This window comes from Anomaloglossus baeobatrachus, chromosome 9, assembly GCF_048569485.1.
Source record: "Anomaloglossus baeobatrachus isolate aAnoBae1 chromosome 9, aAnoBae1.hap1, whole genome shotgun sequence".
Taxonomy (NCBI): domain Eukaryota; kingdom Metazoa; phylum Chordata; class Amphibia; order Anura; family Aromobatidae; genus Anomaloglossus; species Anomaloglossus baeobatrachus.
This window is the reverse complement of record NC_134361.1, coordinates 174,446,476-174,465,544: the sequence shown is the minus strand read 5'-3', so window position 1 is coordinate 174,465,544 and position 19,069 is coordinate 174,446,476. Positions and strand designations below refer to the sequence as shown.

Genomic DNA, 19,069 nt, shown 5'->3' with positions numbered 1-19,069 from the left:
CTCCATTGGCAGGTAGAGGAAAGAAAGAGTGAGGGTCATTTAGATTTGATTCTTGGGCAGGATTATTATTGACATCAATATAAGGAATAATTGGTTTTGTTCCTGTGGGCAGATATTGTGGAGCCGTTCCATGGTCCTGGTATATGTGTTCTGTGTGTCATTTTTTCACAGGTGGAACTTTTTGAATTTTAAATGAATTTCAATAAATAGTGTTTTTATAAGATGTAAATTGAGGTAGTATGCTGGTTCTAGAAAGAAACTTGGCTCAGAAACTGGGGTGTTTTTCCAAAAAATATACCCTGATACTCCCCATTTATGCACATTCACAAAGTTGTTTGTGTGATTATAATCTATAAGTAACACTAGGACAATGGGAAAACTTCATGAAGTAAAAAAAGACTAAAATATAAAATGTTTTTTAAGTATTGAAAACTAAAATCAGAAAAAAGTTTTAATTTAGTGATCATAGCAATGGCCTTTTTAGAGAGTGAGGCTGAAGTCGGGCTCTCTGCTCTCTCACAGCTGGGTGAGACTTCATGCTCCTGAGCTGGAAGATGCCACTGTGGTGGAGGCTGGGAGTGTGCAGCATGGAAATACGGGGGACGTGTGCTGCTCACTATTCTTGCTGAATGTTATTATAAAGAGGCAATATAATATAATATATAATATGGATCTCTATGTTCTCAAGGATGAGACTAGAAACTGTAACTGGAGGTATACCCCGTCACAGCCTTCTGTGATTCTGCTCTTGTAGTGACGCTTGTATTATCCCCCTATTTAGGTAGCTGATTCGTTCTTTTGCATATTATTGTAATGTGATGTTCAGCTCTGCACACACCTGCTGGCACTGTGACGTCAGACTCTGTTCACACTACAGAGTCTGACAAGCAACCTGAGGCTTCTGGATTGTTCAGCCAGAGCCGTGTGTCGGCTGGTTCAGGTTCCCTGGTCTCAGCTTTGCAGGAGTTAGTTCCTGCAGACTGCTGAGTAGGACCTAAGTGCTCAGGTTGCTGATTGCCAAGTGCAAGCTGCCACTTCTCTATTTAAGGCACTGCCTTCCATTGGATGTGCTGATGATAGCTTCAGTTTTTACTCCAGCAATCCCAGTCTTGGTTCTTTTCCTGTGTATGGTGATCTGTGTTGCGCTACTTAGTGGTGTGAGCATTCCCCTTTTGTGCGTTACTCCCTCCCCTTTTTCTTTACTCCCCAGTACACATATTGTCTCTCCTGTGTGTTTTGAGTGCTGTGTGTACGCGTTTCAGTTCTCCCTTGTCAGTGTTGTTTTATGGGGCTTTGTCTGTGTTTTCTGTCCTGTCCCGAAGGTGTCGGAGAGGAAGAGTAAGGCGGGCTTTGCACGCTGCGACATCAGTAACAATGTGTTACCGATGCTGCAGCGATAGTCCCGCCCCCGTCGCACGTTCGATATATAGTGAAAGCTGCCGTAGCGATTATTATCGCTACGGCAGCTTTACACGCACATACCTGCCGTGCGACGTCCCTCTGGCCGGCGACCCGCCTCCTTCCTTAGGGGGCGGGTCGTGCGGCGTCACAGTGACGTCACACGGCAGGCGGCCAATTGAAGTAGAGGGGCGGAGATGAGCAGGAAGTAAACATCCCGCCCACCTCCGTCCTTCTCATTGCAGCCGGCGGCAGGTAAGGTGATATTCCTCGCTCCTGCGGCTTCATACACAGCGATGTGTGCTGCCGCAGGAGCGAGGAACAACATCGCACCTGTCGCTCCACCGGCATTATGGAAATGTCGGAGGCTGCAGCGATGATACGATAACGACGCTTTTGCGCTCGTTCATCGTATCAAAAAGGATTTGCACGTTGCGATATCGACTGCGACGCCGGATGTGCGTCACTTTCGATTTGACCCCACCGACATCGCACGTGCAATGTCGCAACGTGCAAAGCCGCCCTAAGATCAGGGTCCGGATAGGAGTCAAGGTCACGCTGGGGGCTCGAACCTGGTTACCATAAAACCTACCTTTGCGATAAGGAAGACAGTCCTAAGGCCAGCCCCTGTGTTGTCTCCATTTACCCGGTGACAATTATCTATCCACAATCAGCTATGTCCTCCTAGAGTAAAGGGGTTATACACTTTCAGGAAAGTGACCTCAAATTCGGTGGGTACTCCTCTTGCCTGAGTCCAGCTCCCTGCCACTGCTGTGATCTCAGTGTTTATGGCTTCAGCATACATCCCTCCTGTAGCCAGTCACTGAGCCCTTTACTTGTTTCATCAACCTCCATACAGCCGCTGAGATCAGTTACTATCTAGTGCAGTGTTATGTCCTGCTGATGTAATTCACTACTACAGCCAAAACAACACAGCCTGAGCATCGATGGGCAGCTGGCACTGGACCTGAAAGTGGACAACTCCCTTAAAGAGAACCTGTCACCACTTTTTTGGCCTATAAGCTGCGGCCACCACCACCGGACTCTTATATACAGAATTCTAACATGCGGTATATAAGAGCCCAGGCTGGGGATATAACATAAAAATCACTTATAATACTTACCTAACAGTCGCACAGTGGGCCTTATGGGCATCTCCATTGTCTGGTGCGGGCGCCTCCACTTCCATCTTCGTCCTCTTTCTGAAGCCTGTGTGCATGACGCAGCTATGTCATACACACTCGCCGGTCCTGCGCAGGCGCACTACAATACTTTGATCTGCCCTGCTCAGGGCAGATCAAAGTGCGCCTGCTCAGGACCGGAATGCCGGCGAGTGTGTATGACATCGGACGCGTCATGCACCGCGGCTAGAGAAGGAGGAGCACAAAGATGGCCAAAAGAGTCGGCACTGGACAACGGAGACGCCCATAAGGCCCACCGCACAATCGTTAGGTAAGTATTATAAAGTGTTTTTTATGTTCTACCCCCGGCCTGGGCTCTTATATACAGGATGTTAGAATGCTGTATATAAGAGCCCGGTGGTGGTGGCCGCAGCTTCTAACCAAAAAAAATGGTGACCGGTTCCCTTTAACACTTTAGAAGCTGCTGTGTCCTTTTTCTTTATCTATGCTGCGTAGTAGACAACTCCCTTAACCCTTTAGAAGCTGATGTGTCCTCCTCCTTTGTCTGTGCTGCGTAATACACAAATCCCTCAACACTTTAGAAGCTGCTGTGTGCTCCTCCTTTGTCTGTGCTACGTAATAGATAGGAGCTCTTATTTCATGTCTTATAAATTTCAGTGTGAAGTAAAGTTCTGGCTCCTAATGGGAGGTGAGGGACATATCCTAATTTGCATTTCATTGATTCACTGCCCATTAACAACGCTTGTCATTTTCTGTTGGTGAATTTATGAGAAAACAATAGGTAAATCCGTTCTTTAATTTTATTCTGTTGACCATGCAATTGTCGAAAAAATCCAATTCCTGTTAGTCGTAAGCACAAGACTCCACTTTACCATTCATTTGCTGTATAAAATCACCCCTTTCCCCACAGTTGGTTCCTACCAGAGAAGAGAATTTTACCAGGTTTTTCCCTCTTATGAAATGAAAATAAAACCGTATAACTAAAATACTGAGGGAAATCATCTGATTTGCTAACGACGTATAGTTGAGAAAAGTCTTATTTCATCCACTGTGACTTTTATCATTTTCCCGTTAATGATTGGTCCTCCTTAAATGGTTAGAATAGCTTGTGTCACTCACAGGACTGATGATGTCATGTTTTCCTTTTTCTTACAGGTCAGTGATTTGTATGTGCAGTTTAACTTGCCTCTGATTATACTTCCACCGCCTGCAGTCTTCTATACGGCGCTCCTCTGTACAGACTCTGTGAACCTTAACCAGCTCTGCTCAATCATGTATAGGTATGGAAATCAGAGTTAAGAACCTTGTGTTTGGTTGATTAAAGGGAAATTGTTTCCAGATTTTTGATAACCTGATTCCAGTGATGGGTCACGTACTGTAGTGCTTGCTACAGTTTTGATTAAAAGCTTTTCTCTGCTGCAGTTCTCTGAATGCTGATCTATGTATAACTCCGCCCACACCACTGATTGGTTGCTTTATGTGTACACTGCGCGTAGACAGAAAGCTGACAATCCGTGGTGAGGGCGTGGCTGGACTATTTGGCAGCTGCTTTACATATTTCTACTGATAATCTTTTGCTGATAAAACAATGATTTTATAAAAACCGCAGAACGTAACCCAATAAGTGACACATCGCTGGAATCAGGGGTCTCTTTCTCTCCACATTATGCTGCAATAACCCTCAACAGAATATTTTTTTATTATTTTTTGGGCCACAATTTTACAGGTACAGGAATAACCTCTTGACAGCAAAAAGGGACGAGCAACAAAAATCGGTAAGATAAAATTGGAAATACCAGTAAAATATTGGAATTAAGTGTGACATCTGGACATTCCTACTTACATCTTTTTTTTTGTTATCTCCACTTTGTCTTTATATAGGGTCACCAGCTTCTGAACATAAGCAGCCAGATGTATGCGGCGTATAACCAGTACTTGACAGCCATGGTGGGGTGTCTGTGGACATCACAAGGTTTCTACCACGACAACCATCCACAGGGTATCAAGGTGGATCCAGAGCTATTCAGAGAGGCTGACATTCCGATGTATAGGAAGGCTTTCAACCTCGTATACCACCCGGCATTACTGAGCTGCTCTATCGCCTTTATGAAACATGTAAGGAAATTGAGCAGCACCATATTACTGTCTAAATTCTTCACATTGACCACCAGGAGCTTTCTGAAGCCTGGCTAAAGGACTATGCTCTACCAAAGGCATGCAGAGTTACCAGTCGGGAAACTTAGTTTTTATAGCAAACTAGCTGTAATACCCAGGTGTTGCCCGGATAGTAACTGTCTCTCTGTCTCTCTCCCAGTCTGTCTCTTTCCCACGTCTGTCTCTTTCCCACGTCTGTCCCTGTCTCTTTCCTTGTCTGTCTCTTTCTCTGGCTTTTTCCTTGTCTCTGTCTCTTTTCTTGTCTCTGGCTTTTTCCTTGTCTCTGTCTCTTTTTATGTTTTTTTCTCTTTCCCTGTCTCTGTTTCTTTCCCTGTCTGTCTGTCTCTGTCTGCCTCTGTCTCTTTCCCACGTCTGTCTCTTTCCCACGTCTGTCTCTTTCCCACGTCTGTCCCTGTCTCTTTCCTTGTCTGTCTCTTTCTCTGGCTTTTTCCTTGTCTCTGTCTCTTTTCTTGTCTCTGGCTTTTTCCTTGTCTCTGTCTCTTTTTATGTTTTTTTCTCTTTCCCTGTCTCTGTTTCTTTCCCTGTCTGTCTGTCTCTGTCTGCCTCTGTCTCTTTGACTGTCTGTCGCTCTCTGTCCCTTTCCCTATCTGTCTGTCTGTCTCTTTTCCTGTCTGCCTCTGTCTCTTTTTGTCTCTCTCTATCCGTCTCCCCACTGACATCTTAATTACCTCACACATAGGCTTCTTATACTAACAGTTTAGTTTGTTCCTATAGCAACCAATCACAGCTCCTATTAATAACAATAACTCTCAGCTCCATTGACTTGAATGGAGGCTGGTTTTTTGGAGAGTAACTGTAAAGTGCGTGGTTAAATTGTCTTGTCAAAACATAGTCTATGACGTTCCCTGAGTCACATGGGGTGTCTGTGCAAAATTTTGTGATTGTACATGCGACGGTGCAGATTCCTTTAGCGGACATACATACATACACTCAGCTTTATATATTAGATGGTGCTCGAGTCTGAAAGTGCTGGCATTCTGGGATAGGATTTTGTAATTAAGTACACCAGCCTCATCAGGGCCAAACTTTTTGCAGATGTCCTTTGAGCATAGGACCCCAGCACTGCAAAGCAACAGCGCTAACCACTGAGCCACTGTGCTGCCCCTCTTAACAGGGACAGGTGTTGTCTGAGCGTAGACATGTAATGACTATTGATGGGCGAGCATGCTCAATACTTGATCGGGGTGCTCGGCAGAGTATCACAGGTGCTTAGATGTTTAGTCCGTGAAAACACAAAGCACAGGCTTGTTTCACTGCATGATATGAGCAGGCATCCCAGTGAGAGCCATTTGCACTTTCTAGCTCTCACTGGGGGTTAAAACAACGTTTTTGGATGTACTGTGTCCAAAAAACTAAAATAAATCCTCCCTCCCGAGCCGAAGCGCCTAATCATCGACTTCCATTTTACTTGTTACTTGAGTTGATCCCTTTCAGAGAGTCTGACGTGCTCGGCTCGAGTAACGTGCACCCGAGCATTTTAGTGCTCGTCCATCACTAGTGATGACCTAACTATCGGAGAGGACATTCATAATTGATCGGTAGGAATCTGACACCCGGCACACCCACCGATCAGCTGATTTTTCTCCTGATGGCTAGGTGCAGCTCAGTTTAATATGTAGCAACCATTGCAGATGCTGAAGCACAGCTCCTGTGTTTTTCTTCAGCGCTCTATTGGGAGACCCAGACGATTGGGGTATAGCTACTGCCCTCCGGAGGCCACACAAAGCACTACACTAAAAAGTGCAAGGCCCCTCCCCTTCTGGCTATACCCCCCCGTGACATCACGGGTTCTCCAGTTTTAGCTTTGTGTGCGAAGGAGGTCAGACATCCATGCATAGCTCCACAGATTTTAGTCAGCAGTAGCTGCTGACTATGTCGGATGGAAGAAAAGAGGGCCCATATAGGGCCCCCAGCATGCTCCCTTCTCACCCGTGGATGGTGTTGTAAGGTTGAGGTACTTATTGCTAGTACAGAGGCCGGAGCCCACATGCTGTTTTCCTTCCCCATCCCCATGAGGGGCTCTGGGTGAAGTGGGATCTTACCGGTCTCCAGGCACAGAGACCGAGCTCCATCCACAGACCCAAAAGAACCTGCTGGATATGGAGCTGAGTATCGTCAGGGACAGGGCCCTGCTACATCAAGGTACTCTGTGTCCCCGGGCAAGCGCGCACACACACACCAGCATTGCTGGGAGTGTTAGTGCGCCGGGGACAACAGCGCGGAGCGCTGGTGCTATTATTCACTGCAGCTTTGCTGAGTGAATTTATGTATTGAAAACGGCCGCGCCGGCCGCTGCTGATTGTTTTTTACATTGTGGCGCGGCTGGGACTTGTGGTGCGCCGGGGGACTTCGCCGTCGGCCGTGCACATAGGACGGCCGCGCTTATTACTCGAGTCCCCGGCTTTGCGGCCTAGCTTTCGTTTCGTTCCCGCCCCAGCCCTGCCAGTCAGAGGAGGGGCGGGACGCTGTACAGAAGCTCAGCGCAGGGAGCTGGAGTCTGCTTTGCATTCTCCAGCCCCCTTCACTGAACACAGTGAGACGCCGGGTTCCCGCTCTTGGCTGGGGCTCGCCCACGGCCCGCCCCTCTGCACAGGACGGGGAAGAGAAGCCGGCAGCCATTATGGTTTCCACTCTGGGAGAACGGAACCAGTCACAGGTTTTTGGGCGACCTCGCACCCGCTCTTGTGCGGGCGGTAAGCAGTACTGACACCACTAATGCTGAAGTGGGCTTTTGGACTGTGTGCTGATATGCTATGCACTGTACTGTACTGTCGCTATTCTGGGCAACAGCAGCAAATAAGCAATGCTGCTGAGGCACAAGCTTTCAATGCTTCGTCGTTTGCATGTGCTGCAGTGTTTACTGTCAGATTGGGCAACAGCAGCAGTAGAGCAATTTGTGCTAAGGCACAAGCTTTCAATGCTGCTTCGCTTGCATGTGCTGCACGGTTTATTGTTATGATATACATTCACTGTATGTCGCTATTCTTGGCTAATGCGCCCAGATAAACAGACAAAAGCAGCAGTAGAGCAATGGTGCTACGGCACAAGTTTTCAATGCTGCTTGACTTGCATGGGCTGCAGTGTTTACTGTCATGCTTGTATGCTATACATTCACTGTATGTCGCTATCCTTGGCTAATGTTCCTGGATAAATAGACAACAGCAGCAGAAAGGCTAGGGTGCTAACGCGCAAGCTTTCAATGCTGCTTGGATTGCATGGGCTGCAGTGTTTACTGTCAGGCTTGTATGCTATACATTCACTGTATGTCGCTATCCTTGTCTCATGCTCCTAGATAAATAGACAACAGCAGCAGAAGAGCAAATGTGCCAAGCCACAAGTTTTCAATGCTGCGTGTACTACATGTACTGAAGTGTTTATTTGTACTTCATGCTTGTATGACTATTCACTGTACGGTCGCTATCCTCGGCTAGGCTCTTAGATAGCTAGACAACAACAGCAGAAAAAGACAAGTTGCCAATGCACGGGCTTTCTATGCTGCTTGTACTGCATGTCATACGGTTCCAGGACCCCCAGTGCGTGCAATTGCTCAACCGGGGTCTCTGCTATATGTGGCCAAAAGAACCACCTGTGATCTCTGTCCAGAGACAGGGACGAAGTTGCAGTTTTTCCGCTGATATATTGTCTGTGACTATGACTGACATCTTACAGACTTTGCACCCCAAGCAGACCGTGGGCAATATGGTTGCAATGACCCTGGCCGCCCTGATTTGGAGCATCTCAAGGCGCCAGAGTGATTCCAGGCATCCCAGAGAGCAGGCATCCGACACGGTCGACAGTCCCAGATGGCCTAAGCGGGCTCGCTGGGATTAGCCCTCGACTCCATCACTGGTCAAGGTCCCAGCTGGAGTACTCTCTGTACGTTGAGGCAGACGTAGCTGTTCAGGACTCTGATCCTGAGACCGCTCTCAATCCGGATACACCGGATGGTGACGCTATAGTGAATAATCTTATTGCGTCCATCAACGAAAGGTTGGGTATTTCTCCCTCAACTCCTCCAGTGGAGGGGTCAGCTTCACAGCAAGAGAAATCTCTATTTCAGTATCTCAAGCGTATATTGAGTACTTGTTTAGCACTCTGACTCCAGAGAAGCAGTCCAGAAACGACACGCTTATCACGATAAGCGTTTCTCCGACCGTATTAATGAGACACGTGTCGCTCCCCCCTGACGTGGTCAAGCGCTAGACCCAGTATCCAAATGTGGATCCCCCAATCTCCATGCTTGCAGCTAGATCTATAGTTGTAGTGGTGGATAGGACTTCACTTCAAAATGCCATTGACAGGCAGATTGGCCTCTGGTTGCAATCTGTCTATGAAGCTATCGGCAGGTCGGTTGCTCCGGCAGTCGCAGCCGTGAAGGCACTCCAAGCTATTTCAGCTAGTATTGCGCAGGGGGTCGCTGTCACAGGTACTCTCGGTCCCAGCAGCGTCTTTAACTCGCAATGTCGGCATGGCGAATCATGCTGTTATTGCTGTCCGAGACTCTACGAGCCGGACGTCAGTGGCACCCGCCAACTCCGTGTTTTTACGCAGAGGCTAGTAGTTGAGAGATTGGAACAGAGGCTGCTTCCAACGAAGTGCTTAACCAGGTTGCCTTTATCTAGTGATAGTCTGTTGGTAAGGGTTGAATGAAATCATTCAACTATCCAAGACGACTCAAAAAGCCCAGAAGGGCATAGATTCCTAGCGGGCTCAATCACGCCCGGGGAAGGCAGCCGGAGGACCCGCTACCAAAGTGTTTTTCCTCATAATTTTCAGCCCTCTCACTCCGCAACCGCGGGGGGGCAGACTCCCCCGCTTTAGCGGCATTTACCTACCGCAGGTCAAGGGCCTGTGAGTGAGAGTCAGTTTGTTTTCAAACTACCGCACCGACCGAGCCGAGGCTCTTCTGCAGGCGGAAAGAGCGGTAATCCCTGTTCCTCTTCAGGAACCAGATACGCATTTTGCTCCGACCTGGTCGTGGTGCCAAAATAGGACGGCTCCTTCCGTCCCGTTCTGGCATTTATACTGCTTAACAAGCACGTGAAAACCAGGCGGTTCCGGATGGCATCACTCCGCTCCGTCATTGCCTCTCTGTCTCAAGGAGTTTTCCTAACATCAATAGACATCAGGATGCTTATCTACACGTGCCGATTGCTCCGAGGCACCGGCGTTGGCTACGATTCGTTATTAAAGACGAGAATATTTCGTTTCGTAGCCATACCCTTTGGCTGGCAATAGCCCCACGGGTGTTCACCAAGTTCGTGGCAGCAGAGGGAGCAGTCCCGCGCTCTCACGGTCACTCTGTGATCCTTTACTTGGGCAATCTACTGGTCAAGGCACTCTCCTTTAGAAGCATGCCAACACAACCTGAACATGGCGCTGGACCCTTCCCAGAGTTTCGGGTGGGTCTTCAACTTTTCAAGGTTGAACCCAATCGCTGGCATCTCCTGGAGAGTTTTCACACTCTCTCAGCGATAGTGAAGCTTCCGCTGGACAAACAGCGTTCACTACAGACGAGGGGGCAGTCTCTCCTTCAAGGAGGCGCCTCATCCAGAGGCGAGCTTTTTTCACGCAGTTTCATCTGCGTCCGCCTCAATAGCACATTCTTCGCTTATGGGAGGGAAGTCGATGTCCCTACACAGGAACGTGTCACTTTTCCAGACGGTCAAAGACCGTCTTCAGAGGAGTCCACTCTTCAACTCAGTGGTCTGGAGCTCTGGGCAGTGTATCTTGCACTGCAAGCCTTCCTGCAGTGGCTGGAATGCAAATAGATCCGAATTCAGTCGGACTATCCACAGCGGTGGCATACACCAACCACCAAGGCGGACTACGCAGTCGACAAGCCTCCCAAGAGGTCCGGCGGATTCTGCTATGGGTAGAAGACAGAGCATACACCATATCAGCTGTTCATATCCCGGGCGTACAACACTAGGAAGCAGACTTCCTCAGTCGCCAGGGCGTGGACGCAGGGGAATGGGCTCTGCACCCGTTTGTTTTCAAGAAATCTGTAGCCGCAGGATGAAGACGGACGTCGACGTCATGGCTTCTCGGCAACAACAAGGTCCCGATTTTCATGACGCGGTCTTACGATCAAAGAGCTCTGGCGACAGGCGCCTTGGCTCAGGATTGGTCACAGTTCCAGCTACCGATTGCTGCCACACCATCCTCGTCGCCCCAAACTGGCCGGGGAGGTCGTGGTACCGAGATCTGTGGCACCTCACCGTCGGTCGACCGTGAGCACGACGTCATTGCCACCATGAGACGGGCTAGCCAGCCGCGGTCTGCCAAGATCTACCACAACTCGTGGAAGATATTCTTATCTTAGTGTTCTGCTCAGGGAGTGTCTCCCTGGCCATCGGCATTGCCTACTTTGCCTTCCCTCCTGCAATCTGGTTGGGAAAGAGGTTGGTCGCTCGGCTCCCTTTAAGGGCAAGTCTCGGCACTATCCGTGTTCTTTTTCAGAAGCGTCTAGCACGTCTTCCTAAGGTGCGCACGTTACTACAGGGGGTTTGTCATATTGTGCCCCCGTACAAGCGGCCGTTAGATCCATGGGATCTGAACAGGGTACTAGTTGCTCTCCAGAAGCCGCCTTTCGAGCCTCTGAGGGAAGTTTCCCTTTCGCGCCTGTCACAGAAAGTGGCCTTTCTGGTTGCGATCACGTCGCTTCGGCGAGTGTCTGAGCTGGCGGCTCTGTCATTCAAGGCTCCCTTCCTAGTATTCCACCAGGACAAGGTGGTGCTGCGCCCTATTCAGGAGTTTCTCCCTAAGGTTGTATCCGCGTTTCTTCTTAATCAGGATATATCCTTACCTTCCTTTTGTTCTCATCCGGTTCTCCGGTATGAAAAGGATTTACAGTTGTTAGTTCTGGGGAGAGCACTCAGAATCTACATTTCCCGCACGGCGCCCATGCGCCGCTCTGATGCATTTTTTGTCCTTGTCGCTGGCCAGCGCAAGGGGTTGCAGGTTTCTAAAGCCACCATGGCTCGATGGATCAAAGAACCAATTCTTGAAGACTACCGTTCTGCGGGGCTTCCGGTTCCTTCAGGGCTGAAGGCCCATTCTACCAGAGCCGTAGGTGCGTCCTGGGCATTACGACACCAGGCTACGGCTCAACAGGTGTGCCAGGCAGCTACCTGGTCGAGCCTGCACATTTTTTCACCAAACATTATCAGGTGCATACCTATGCTTCGGCGGACGCCAGCCTAGGTAGAAGAGCCCTGCAGGCGGCAGTGGCTTCCCCATAGGGGAGGGCTGTCTTGCAGCTCTAACATGAGGTATTTCTTTACCCACCCAGGGACAGCTTTTGGACGTCCCAATCGTCTGGGTCTCCCAATAGAGCGCTGAAGAAGAAGGGAATTTTGTTACTTACCGTAAATTCCTTTTCTTCTAGCTCTTATTGGGAGACCCAGCACCCGCCCTGTTGTCCTTCGGGATTTTTTTGTTGTTTGCGGGTACACATGTTGTTCATGTTGAACGGTTTTTCAGTTCTCCGATGTTAATCGGAGTTAATTTGTTTAAACCAGTTATTGGCTTTCCCCCTTCTTGCTTTGGCACTAAAACTGGAGAACCCGTGATGTCACGGGGGGGTATAGCCAGAAGGGGAGGGGCCTTGCACTTTTTAGTGTAGTGCTTTGTGTGGCCTCCGGAGGGCAGTAGCTATACCCCAATCGTCTGGGTCTCCCAATAAGAGCTAGAAGAAAAGGAATTTACGGTAAGTAACAAAATTCCCTTCTTTGCATTGGCCGGCAATGGGCACTATACTTTGAGTAGTGCTGTCCTCAGCAGCTGCACTCAAACTGTTTCCAACAGCTGATCTATGGGGGCACCGTGTGATAGACCTCAATCAATCTGTTATTGATTCTGTAGACGTGGCTATCAGATACCCATGTCTGAACATCCCTATTAACACACCATGATGAATATATACATCAGGGTAATCAGTCACTTGCGAAAACCTGATTCAAACACAGTTGGATTCTTACTGTAACTGTAAGGAATGGTGAAAACACAGATTTCTGTAATTTAATGGAGTATTTTTATGTTATTGAATTGCTTTGGTTAGCAGTACAATAAACAAGTTGGCAATTAACTTGCTTTTTCTATCTGCTGTCATTCTTATTAAATGGGAGCTTTTATCTTTCATAGTGTACAGTTGGTTTCCTGTGTCTGGCTGAGAGTTCGCAATAGCTAAGTTCCAGGAGAGAAGTTAACTCTTAATACCCAAACAACCTCTCTGGCCCATTGATTTCTATATAAGTGTTAGCTATTCTCCTCCCCCTAAGCTCCTGACAAGCTGCTGTTATAAATCTTGTAAAATCACCAGCCTAACACCATCCGCTTTTATCAGAGTAGGTCTCCTAACCATGGCTCTCACTGTCCAAAGCTGAGTGCTTGCTTTAATGCCCTGTTAAAAAGTGATCAAAATGCCTGGTACCACAAAAAAAGTACTAATGAAAACTAAATTGTGATAAAAAAAAACAAGTCCTCAAGTGGCTTCATCTATGCAAAAAGAAAAATATTATGACTCCTAGAAAGCGACAATGGAAAGCTGAAAAAAGGTGCTTTCTTTATTAACTCCAAATCCTTAAAAAATAAACTGACATCTTTTTGGGTGCAAAAAAAAAAGAACTAAACTAATAAAATAATGTGGTTGCATAAATTTGCACACTCTTACTTTGTTGAAGTCTCCTGTGAATTGATGACAGTATTCAGTCTTTTTGTGTAGAAGTCTATCAGCATGGCACATCTAGAATTGGCGATCTTTGCTCGTTCTTCATTGCAGTAGCTCCAAATCTGTTGCCTTTCGAGGGCATCTCCTGTGTACAGCGCCCTCTTCTGGTCACCCCCCAGATTTTCAGTTCAATTCAGGTCTGGGCTCTGGCTGAACCATTCCAAAACTTTGATCTTCTGCTGTTCTTTATTTATTGTTTTGTTGATTTGAATTGTTGCCGTTCTGAAAGGTGAAATCCCTTTATCTTCAGCTTTTTAGCAAAGACCTGAAGATTTAGTTGCAAAACTGACATTTTGAACTTTTCTTAATTTCTTCCACCTTGACTAAAGCCCTAATTTCATCTGTAGAAAAACGGCCCCAAACCATAATACTGCCTCCAACACATTTCACTGAAGGTATGGTGTTTTTGATGATTACAGTGTTTGCGCCTTACACTTTTGGAATAATGGCCATAAATTTCAACTGTTGTCTCATCAGACCATAACACGTTTCCCATATGCTGTTGGCACTCTTGATGTGGGTTTTGGCAAAACAAAAGCGGGCTCAAATGTTTTTCTTTGTGAGAAAAGGTTTCCTTCTTGTCACCCTGCCCCACATGCCAGACATATGAAAAATATGGGAGATTGTTGTCACATGCAGAACACAACCAGTACGTGCCAGAAATTCCTGCAGCTCCTTTAATGTTACTGTAGGCATCTTGTCAGCCTCCCAGACCAATGATGGCAGCTCTGTGTACTGACTACTATTTAACGAGAGCTTAAATGTGATAGGCTGCTTCTGAACACAACCACATCCCCAATTTTAAGAGGCTATTCACACTTGCGCATCCACTTTATTTTGGTTTTGTTATCTTTATTTCCCACCTGAAAATGATTTGGTTTCTAAATTGATTTGTAGAGATTAAAGGTGGAGAAAGCTCAGAATTTATTTTTTTTTGGTATAAGGTTTTTTCTGTTTTGTTTTTTTTTTTACATGACAGAAAAATAAAAAAAACTTTTTATTTTAACAGAAATGTGTAGACCTTTTTATAACCACTGTATATATCAAAGTCCTTAACCTGTATGGATGTTCAGTGCATGCTTTATATGCTTGTCTAATTAACTACTCTTTTACATAGCATATACACAAACCTTTTTTGGGTGATTATTTACTATGAGCGTAAAAACGTGTATGTTAACTTTTATATTCTTTCTTTCTAGAGACTGTCAGAAGAACATATGTTTGACCTCCATCTCTTGACGGTAACATTTTAATGATATATTTTGTTTTTCCCCAGTTTCTTTATTGTGCACTTCATAGAGCGAAACACTTAGTGACAGTGGATGTAAATACAATGTATATGTTCACCTTACAAAGTAATGCTCCGAGCTTAAAGGGCTGGTTCACTACACAGCATAGTGGCCACTCATCGATGTAAAGCTCATAAAGAAGGTTTTTCTCAAATACTTTGTGTAGTCAATTGTGCCTCTGAGCGGCACTATGGCGGTCCGCTATCACAAACCCCGAGCTGTGTGATTTCTGAGATCTGGTGATGTCACGTCAACTTCCAGTTGACCCAACATCACCGTGGCTGGCCCCAGTCTCCCTGAGTCTCCAACTCCACCCACAGCCCAGTCACTCACTGAGACTGGGGCCACCTCGGTGATGTCGGGTCAACTGGAAGTTGACGTGACATCACCAGATCTCAGAGGTCATGCAACCTGGGGGTCATGTGATGGGGATGAGCGGACTGCAATAGCGCCACTAAGAGACACAATTGACTACACAATGTATTTGAGAAAAGCCTTCTTTATGAGCTTTACATCGATGTTTGGCCATTTTGCTGTGTAGTGAACCACCTCTTTAACCCGTCTTATTGCCGGCCACCACACAATAGTGGGCAGCTTCCAGACCCGCTTCTTCCAAAAGCCTGCCCAGGAAAAAATGCTCAAGATCAACACATCTCCAACAGTAGAGGATCCAAAAATGACAATTTATATATATATATATAAATATATATATATATATATATATATATATATATATATATATATATATATATATTTATTTATTTTTTTTTTATTAAATTAAGGTGTTCAGTGCACAATATGTTTTGGGGATGTACCACCCTCCTCTCTAGGTATGGGAAACTAGTAATTACTTGGGTTCTGTACCCGAAGAAAGGGGCGTTACACCCTTATAAATGCTTTGTGAACAGTACACTTTAATAAATAAGCAGTTAATAAAAAAGAATATACATTTGTCATCTTTGGATCTTCTTCTTTGGGGAAGTCATTGAGCGTGAGCTTCTTTTTCTACCAATTGTTTTTAGTTTATCCTTTGACCTAAACATAAGCAAGTGAATAGGCCTTTATCAATTGTAAATATTAGGTTTTTATAAGGGATTGTTAAGCAAATTCTCTCTTGTCCAAAAGATAGCACATAGCTTGTTGATCGCTGGGTGTCCAACCACTGAGACCTGCACTAATCAGTACAGTGAACTCTGTCCCCATTAGAATGGAGCCGCAGTTAGAATGGAGCCGCAGTTAGAATGGGCCTGCAGTTAGAATGGATCCAAAGTTAGAATGGAGCCGCAGTTAGAATGGGCCTGCAGTTAGAATGGAGCTGCAGTTAGAATGGGCCTGCAGTTAGAATGGGCCTGCAGTTAAAATGGAGCCGCAGTTAGAATGGGCCTGCAGTTAGAATGGGCCTGCAGTTAGAATGGACCTGCAGTTAGAATGGAGCCGCAGTTAGAATGGAGCCGCAGTTAGAATGGAGCCGCAGTTAGAAGGGAACCTCAGTTAGAATGGAGCCGCAGTTAGAATGGAGCCGCATTTAGAATGGAGCCGCAGTTAGAATGGACCTGCAGTTAGAATGGAGCTGCAGTTAGAATGGGCCTGCAGTTAGAATGGGCCTGCAGTTAAAATGGAGCCGCAGTTAGAATGGGCCTGCAGTTAGAATGGGCCTGCAGTTAGAATGGACCTGCAGTTAGAATGGAGCCGCAGTTAGAATGGAGCCGCAGTTAGAATGGAGCCGCAGTTAGAATGGAGCCGCAGTTAGAATGGAGCCGCATTTAGAATGGAGCCGCAGTTAGAATGGAGCCGCATTTAGAATGGAGCCGCATTTAGAATGGAGCCGCAGTTAGAATGGAGCCGCAGTTAGAATGGAGCCGCAGTTAGAATGGAGCCGCAGTTAGAATGGAGCCGCAGTTAGAAGGGAGCCGCAGTTAGAATGGAGCCGCAGTTAGAATGGAGCCGCAGTTAGAATGGAGCCGCAGTTAGAATGGAGCCGCAGTTAGAATGGAGCCGCAGTTAGAAGGGAGCCGCATTTAGAATGGAGCCGCATTTAGAATGGAGCCGCAGTTAGAATGGAGCCGCAGTTAGAATGGAGCCGCAGTTAGAATGGAGCCGCAGTTAGAATGGGCCTGCAGTTAGAATGGAGCCGCAGTTAGAATGGAGCCGCAGTTAGAAGGGAGCCGCAGTTAGAATGGAGCCGCAGTTAGAATGGAGCCGCAGTTAGAATGGGCCTGCAGTTAGAATGGGCCTGCAGTTAGAAGGGAGACGCAGTTAAAATGGGCCTGCAGTTAGAATGGACCTGCAGTTAGAAGGGAGACGCAGTTAGAATGGACCTGCAGTTAGAAGGGAGACGCAGTTAAAATGGGCCTGCAGATAGAATGGACCTGCAGTTAGAAGGGAGCCGCAGTTAGAAGGGAGCCGCAGTTAGAAGGGAGCCGCAGTTAGAATGGATCTCAACATGCTTCTCCATTCATTCCCTATGGGGCTGCCAAATACCAAACTTGGCTTTTTCCGGCAGCGCCATAGACAATGAAAGGAGCAGTGGTCAGGCATACAATTTGCTGCACCATTTTGTACTGGGGGGGTAAAGATTCCCCGATCGGTGCGTTGCCCAGCGGAGGGATGACTTACTTATTGAAAACCCCTGTAAATATATTCACTACCTTTGCACAATTATTATATGAAGTTATTTTTATTAATGACATCACAAAACAAGTTGCATAAAGCAAATGAAAACAAAAACCTTCATTGATCAAATTACAGTCTTTGAGTATGTCTTCAGTATTGGGGTTGGCACTTTGAAGACGTGTTTGTTTTGGGATATTTTGACACATCTCTTTTTCTGTTTCCCTATTATATAGGGCAAGCATTGGGACGCATACATTGAATTTCTCTCCAGTTGTGGAATAACTGATTTTAAGCTTTTCCTCGAGAGTAGTGTGAATCGTGTGAGCTCCAAGAAGAAATAAAAGCGTGTCCTTCAGTCCTGGTGGGACGTGTGCCTCCTGTACATACACAGTACTATACAGCTAATGTTTATATATATTTAAGTGCCAATAAATCATTTTATTGCTGTATTTAAACGATGACAGCTTTATTTTCAAATGTAGTTATTTTTGTGTTACTTTATTCCATATAGATGTGGCCAGCTACAAATGAAGATTCCTTGCACGCAGCAGTCTATCATATCTCACTTATTGTATTTTTATAGCTTAGGCTTTCTTTAAAGGGGTTGTCGGAGCAAAAAGAAAGTTTGCCAGGGGCTTGAGTCTGTAAAAAATAATTGATACAAGCTTACCAGTACCTACCCGGGTCCAAAACAGGCTGCGCCGCCGCTGGCACAGACTGACTACATCAATCAAGTGATTTGGGCAGCGTCATCGATGTTACCTGAGATCTGCAGTCAATCACAGGGTGTGGGGAAGCCAGTTGAGATGTGGCTACACATCAGTAGTCATGCTCTGCCCAAAAATATGGAATGGCTGATAGCTTGGCGAATTGTCTCCTGCAGGTCTTTATAGAGAATCTGTCAGTAGAATCAGCCCTACTAAGCCGTCTATATAGCTATACAAGAGACAGAAGGTTGACTAAATTGATACCTTGGAATCTGCGATCCAATGTCGGATTCCAGAGAAATCCACATTTTTCTTTCATGTATATAAGCGGCTAATATCTATGGTCCAGACACAGATCTCCCTGAGAATCTGCCTCCAGAGATTATTTTAAATGAAAGGAGGCGCTAGCAATGTGAGACATGTAAATCAAGAGAGCAGACTATCAGTCATTACATGTCTCACACTGGTAATGTCCTCCTTTTAAAAGGAACCTGTCACCAGATTTGGGCCTTCTAAACAAAAATTAGCACCTTAAGTAGCGCCTATGCTGCATTCTATAAAGATGCACATTATCCCCTGCCTCCCCCCCCCGTAGAGCCCAAAAATGCCTTTATAAAATCTTCCGCCCTGTATGTAAATTGCCCAGTCCAATGGGCATTATAATCTGCGCCTTCTGTTTCTCCTTTTGCGCTCTTGCTGTGCTGATTGACGTGGATGACGCCTTGGACACCATCCATATAGGCGGGCAAAATCTCCGTATTCACGGCTCACGCAGGCGCACTTTGCTCCGAAAACATAGATGTGCCCGTGACAACCGGCAGGCGCAAGATTTTGCCCAACAATATGGATAACGTCACCCGCTTCATCCACATCACCAGGCAAAATCTCGGGCCTGCGCAGAGAACTCACCAGTTTACGCAGATGCACCTATGTTTTCTGCTCTGCCAGCAACAGGGCAGAGCGAAGTGTGCCTGCACGAGTCGGGAATATGGAGATTTTTCTGGCCTACATGGT

The 19,069-nt window shown here is 46.5% G+C and overlaps 1 protein-coding gene across 1 annotated transcript in view; it reads left to right on the top strand.

The window, feature by feature from the left end:
• The window catches only part of CENPI (centromere protein I), a gene marked incomplete at its 5' end in the record, with an annotated part of 160,637 nt that extends 142,074 nt beyond the window's left edge, over positions 1–18,563 (top strand). Inside the window, 5 exons of the mRNA XM_075324907.1 lie at positions 3,696–3,820; positions 4,267–4,315; positions 4,422–4,655; positions 14,646–14,687; positions 17,582–18,563. Of these exons, the coding sequence (XP_075181022.1) occupies positions 3,696–3,820; positions 4,267–4,315; positions 4,422–4,655; positions 14,646–14,687; positions 17,582–17,689 (558 nt within the window). The remainder of the gene's footprint in view (positions 1–3,695; positions 3,821–4,266; positions 4,316–4,421; positions 4,656–14,645; positions 14,688–17,581) is intronic.
• Positions 18,564–19,069: the final 506 nt, after the last annotated feature.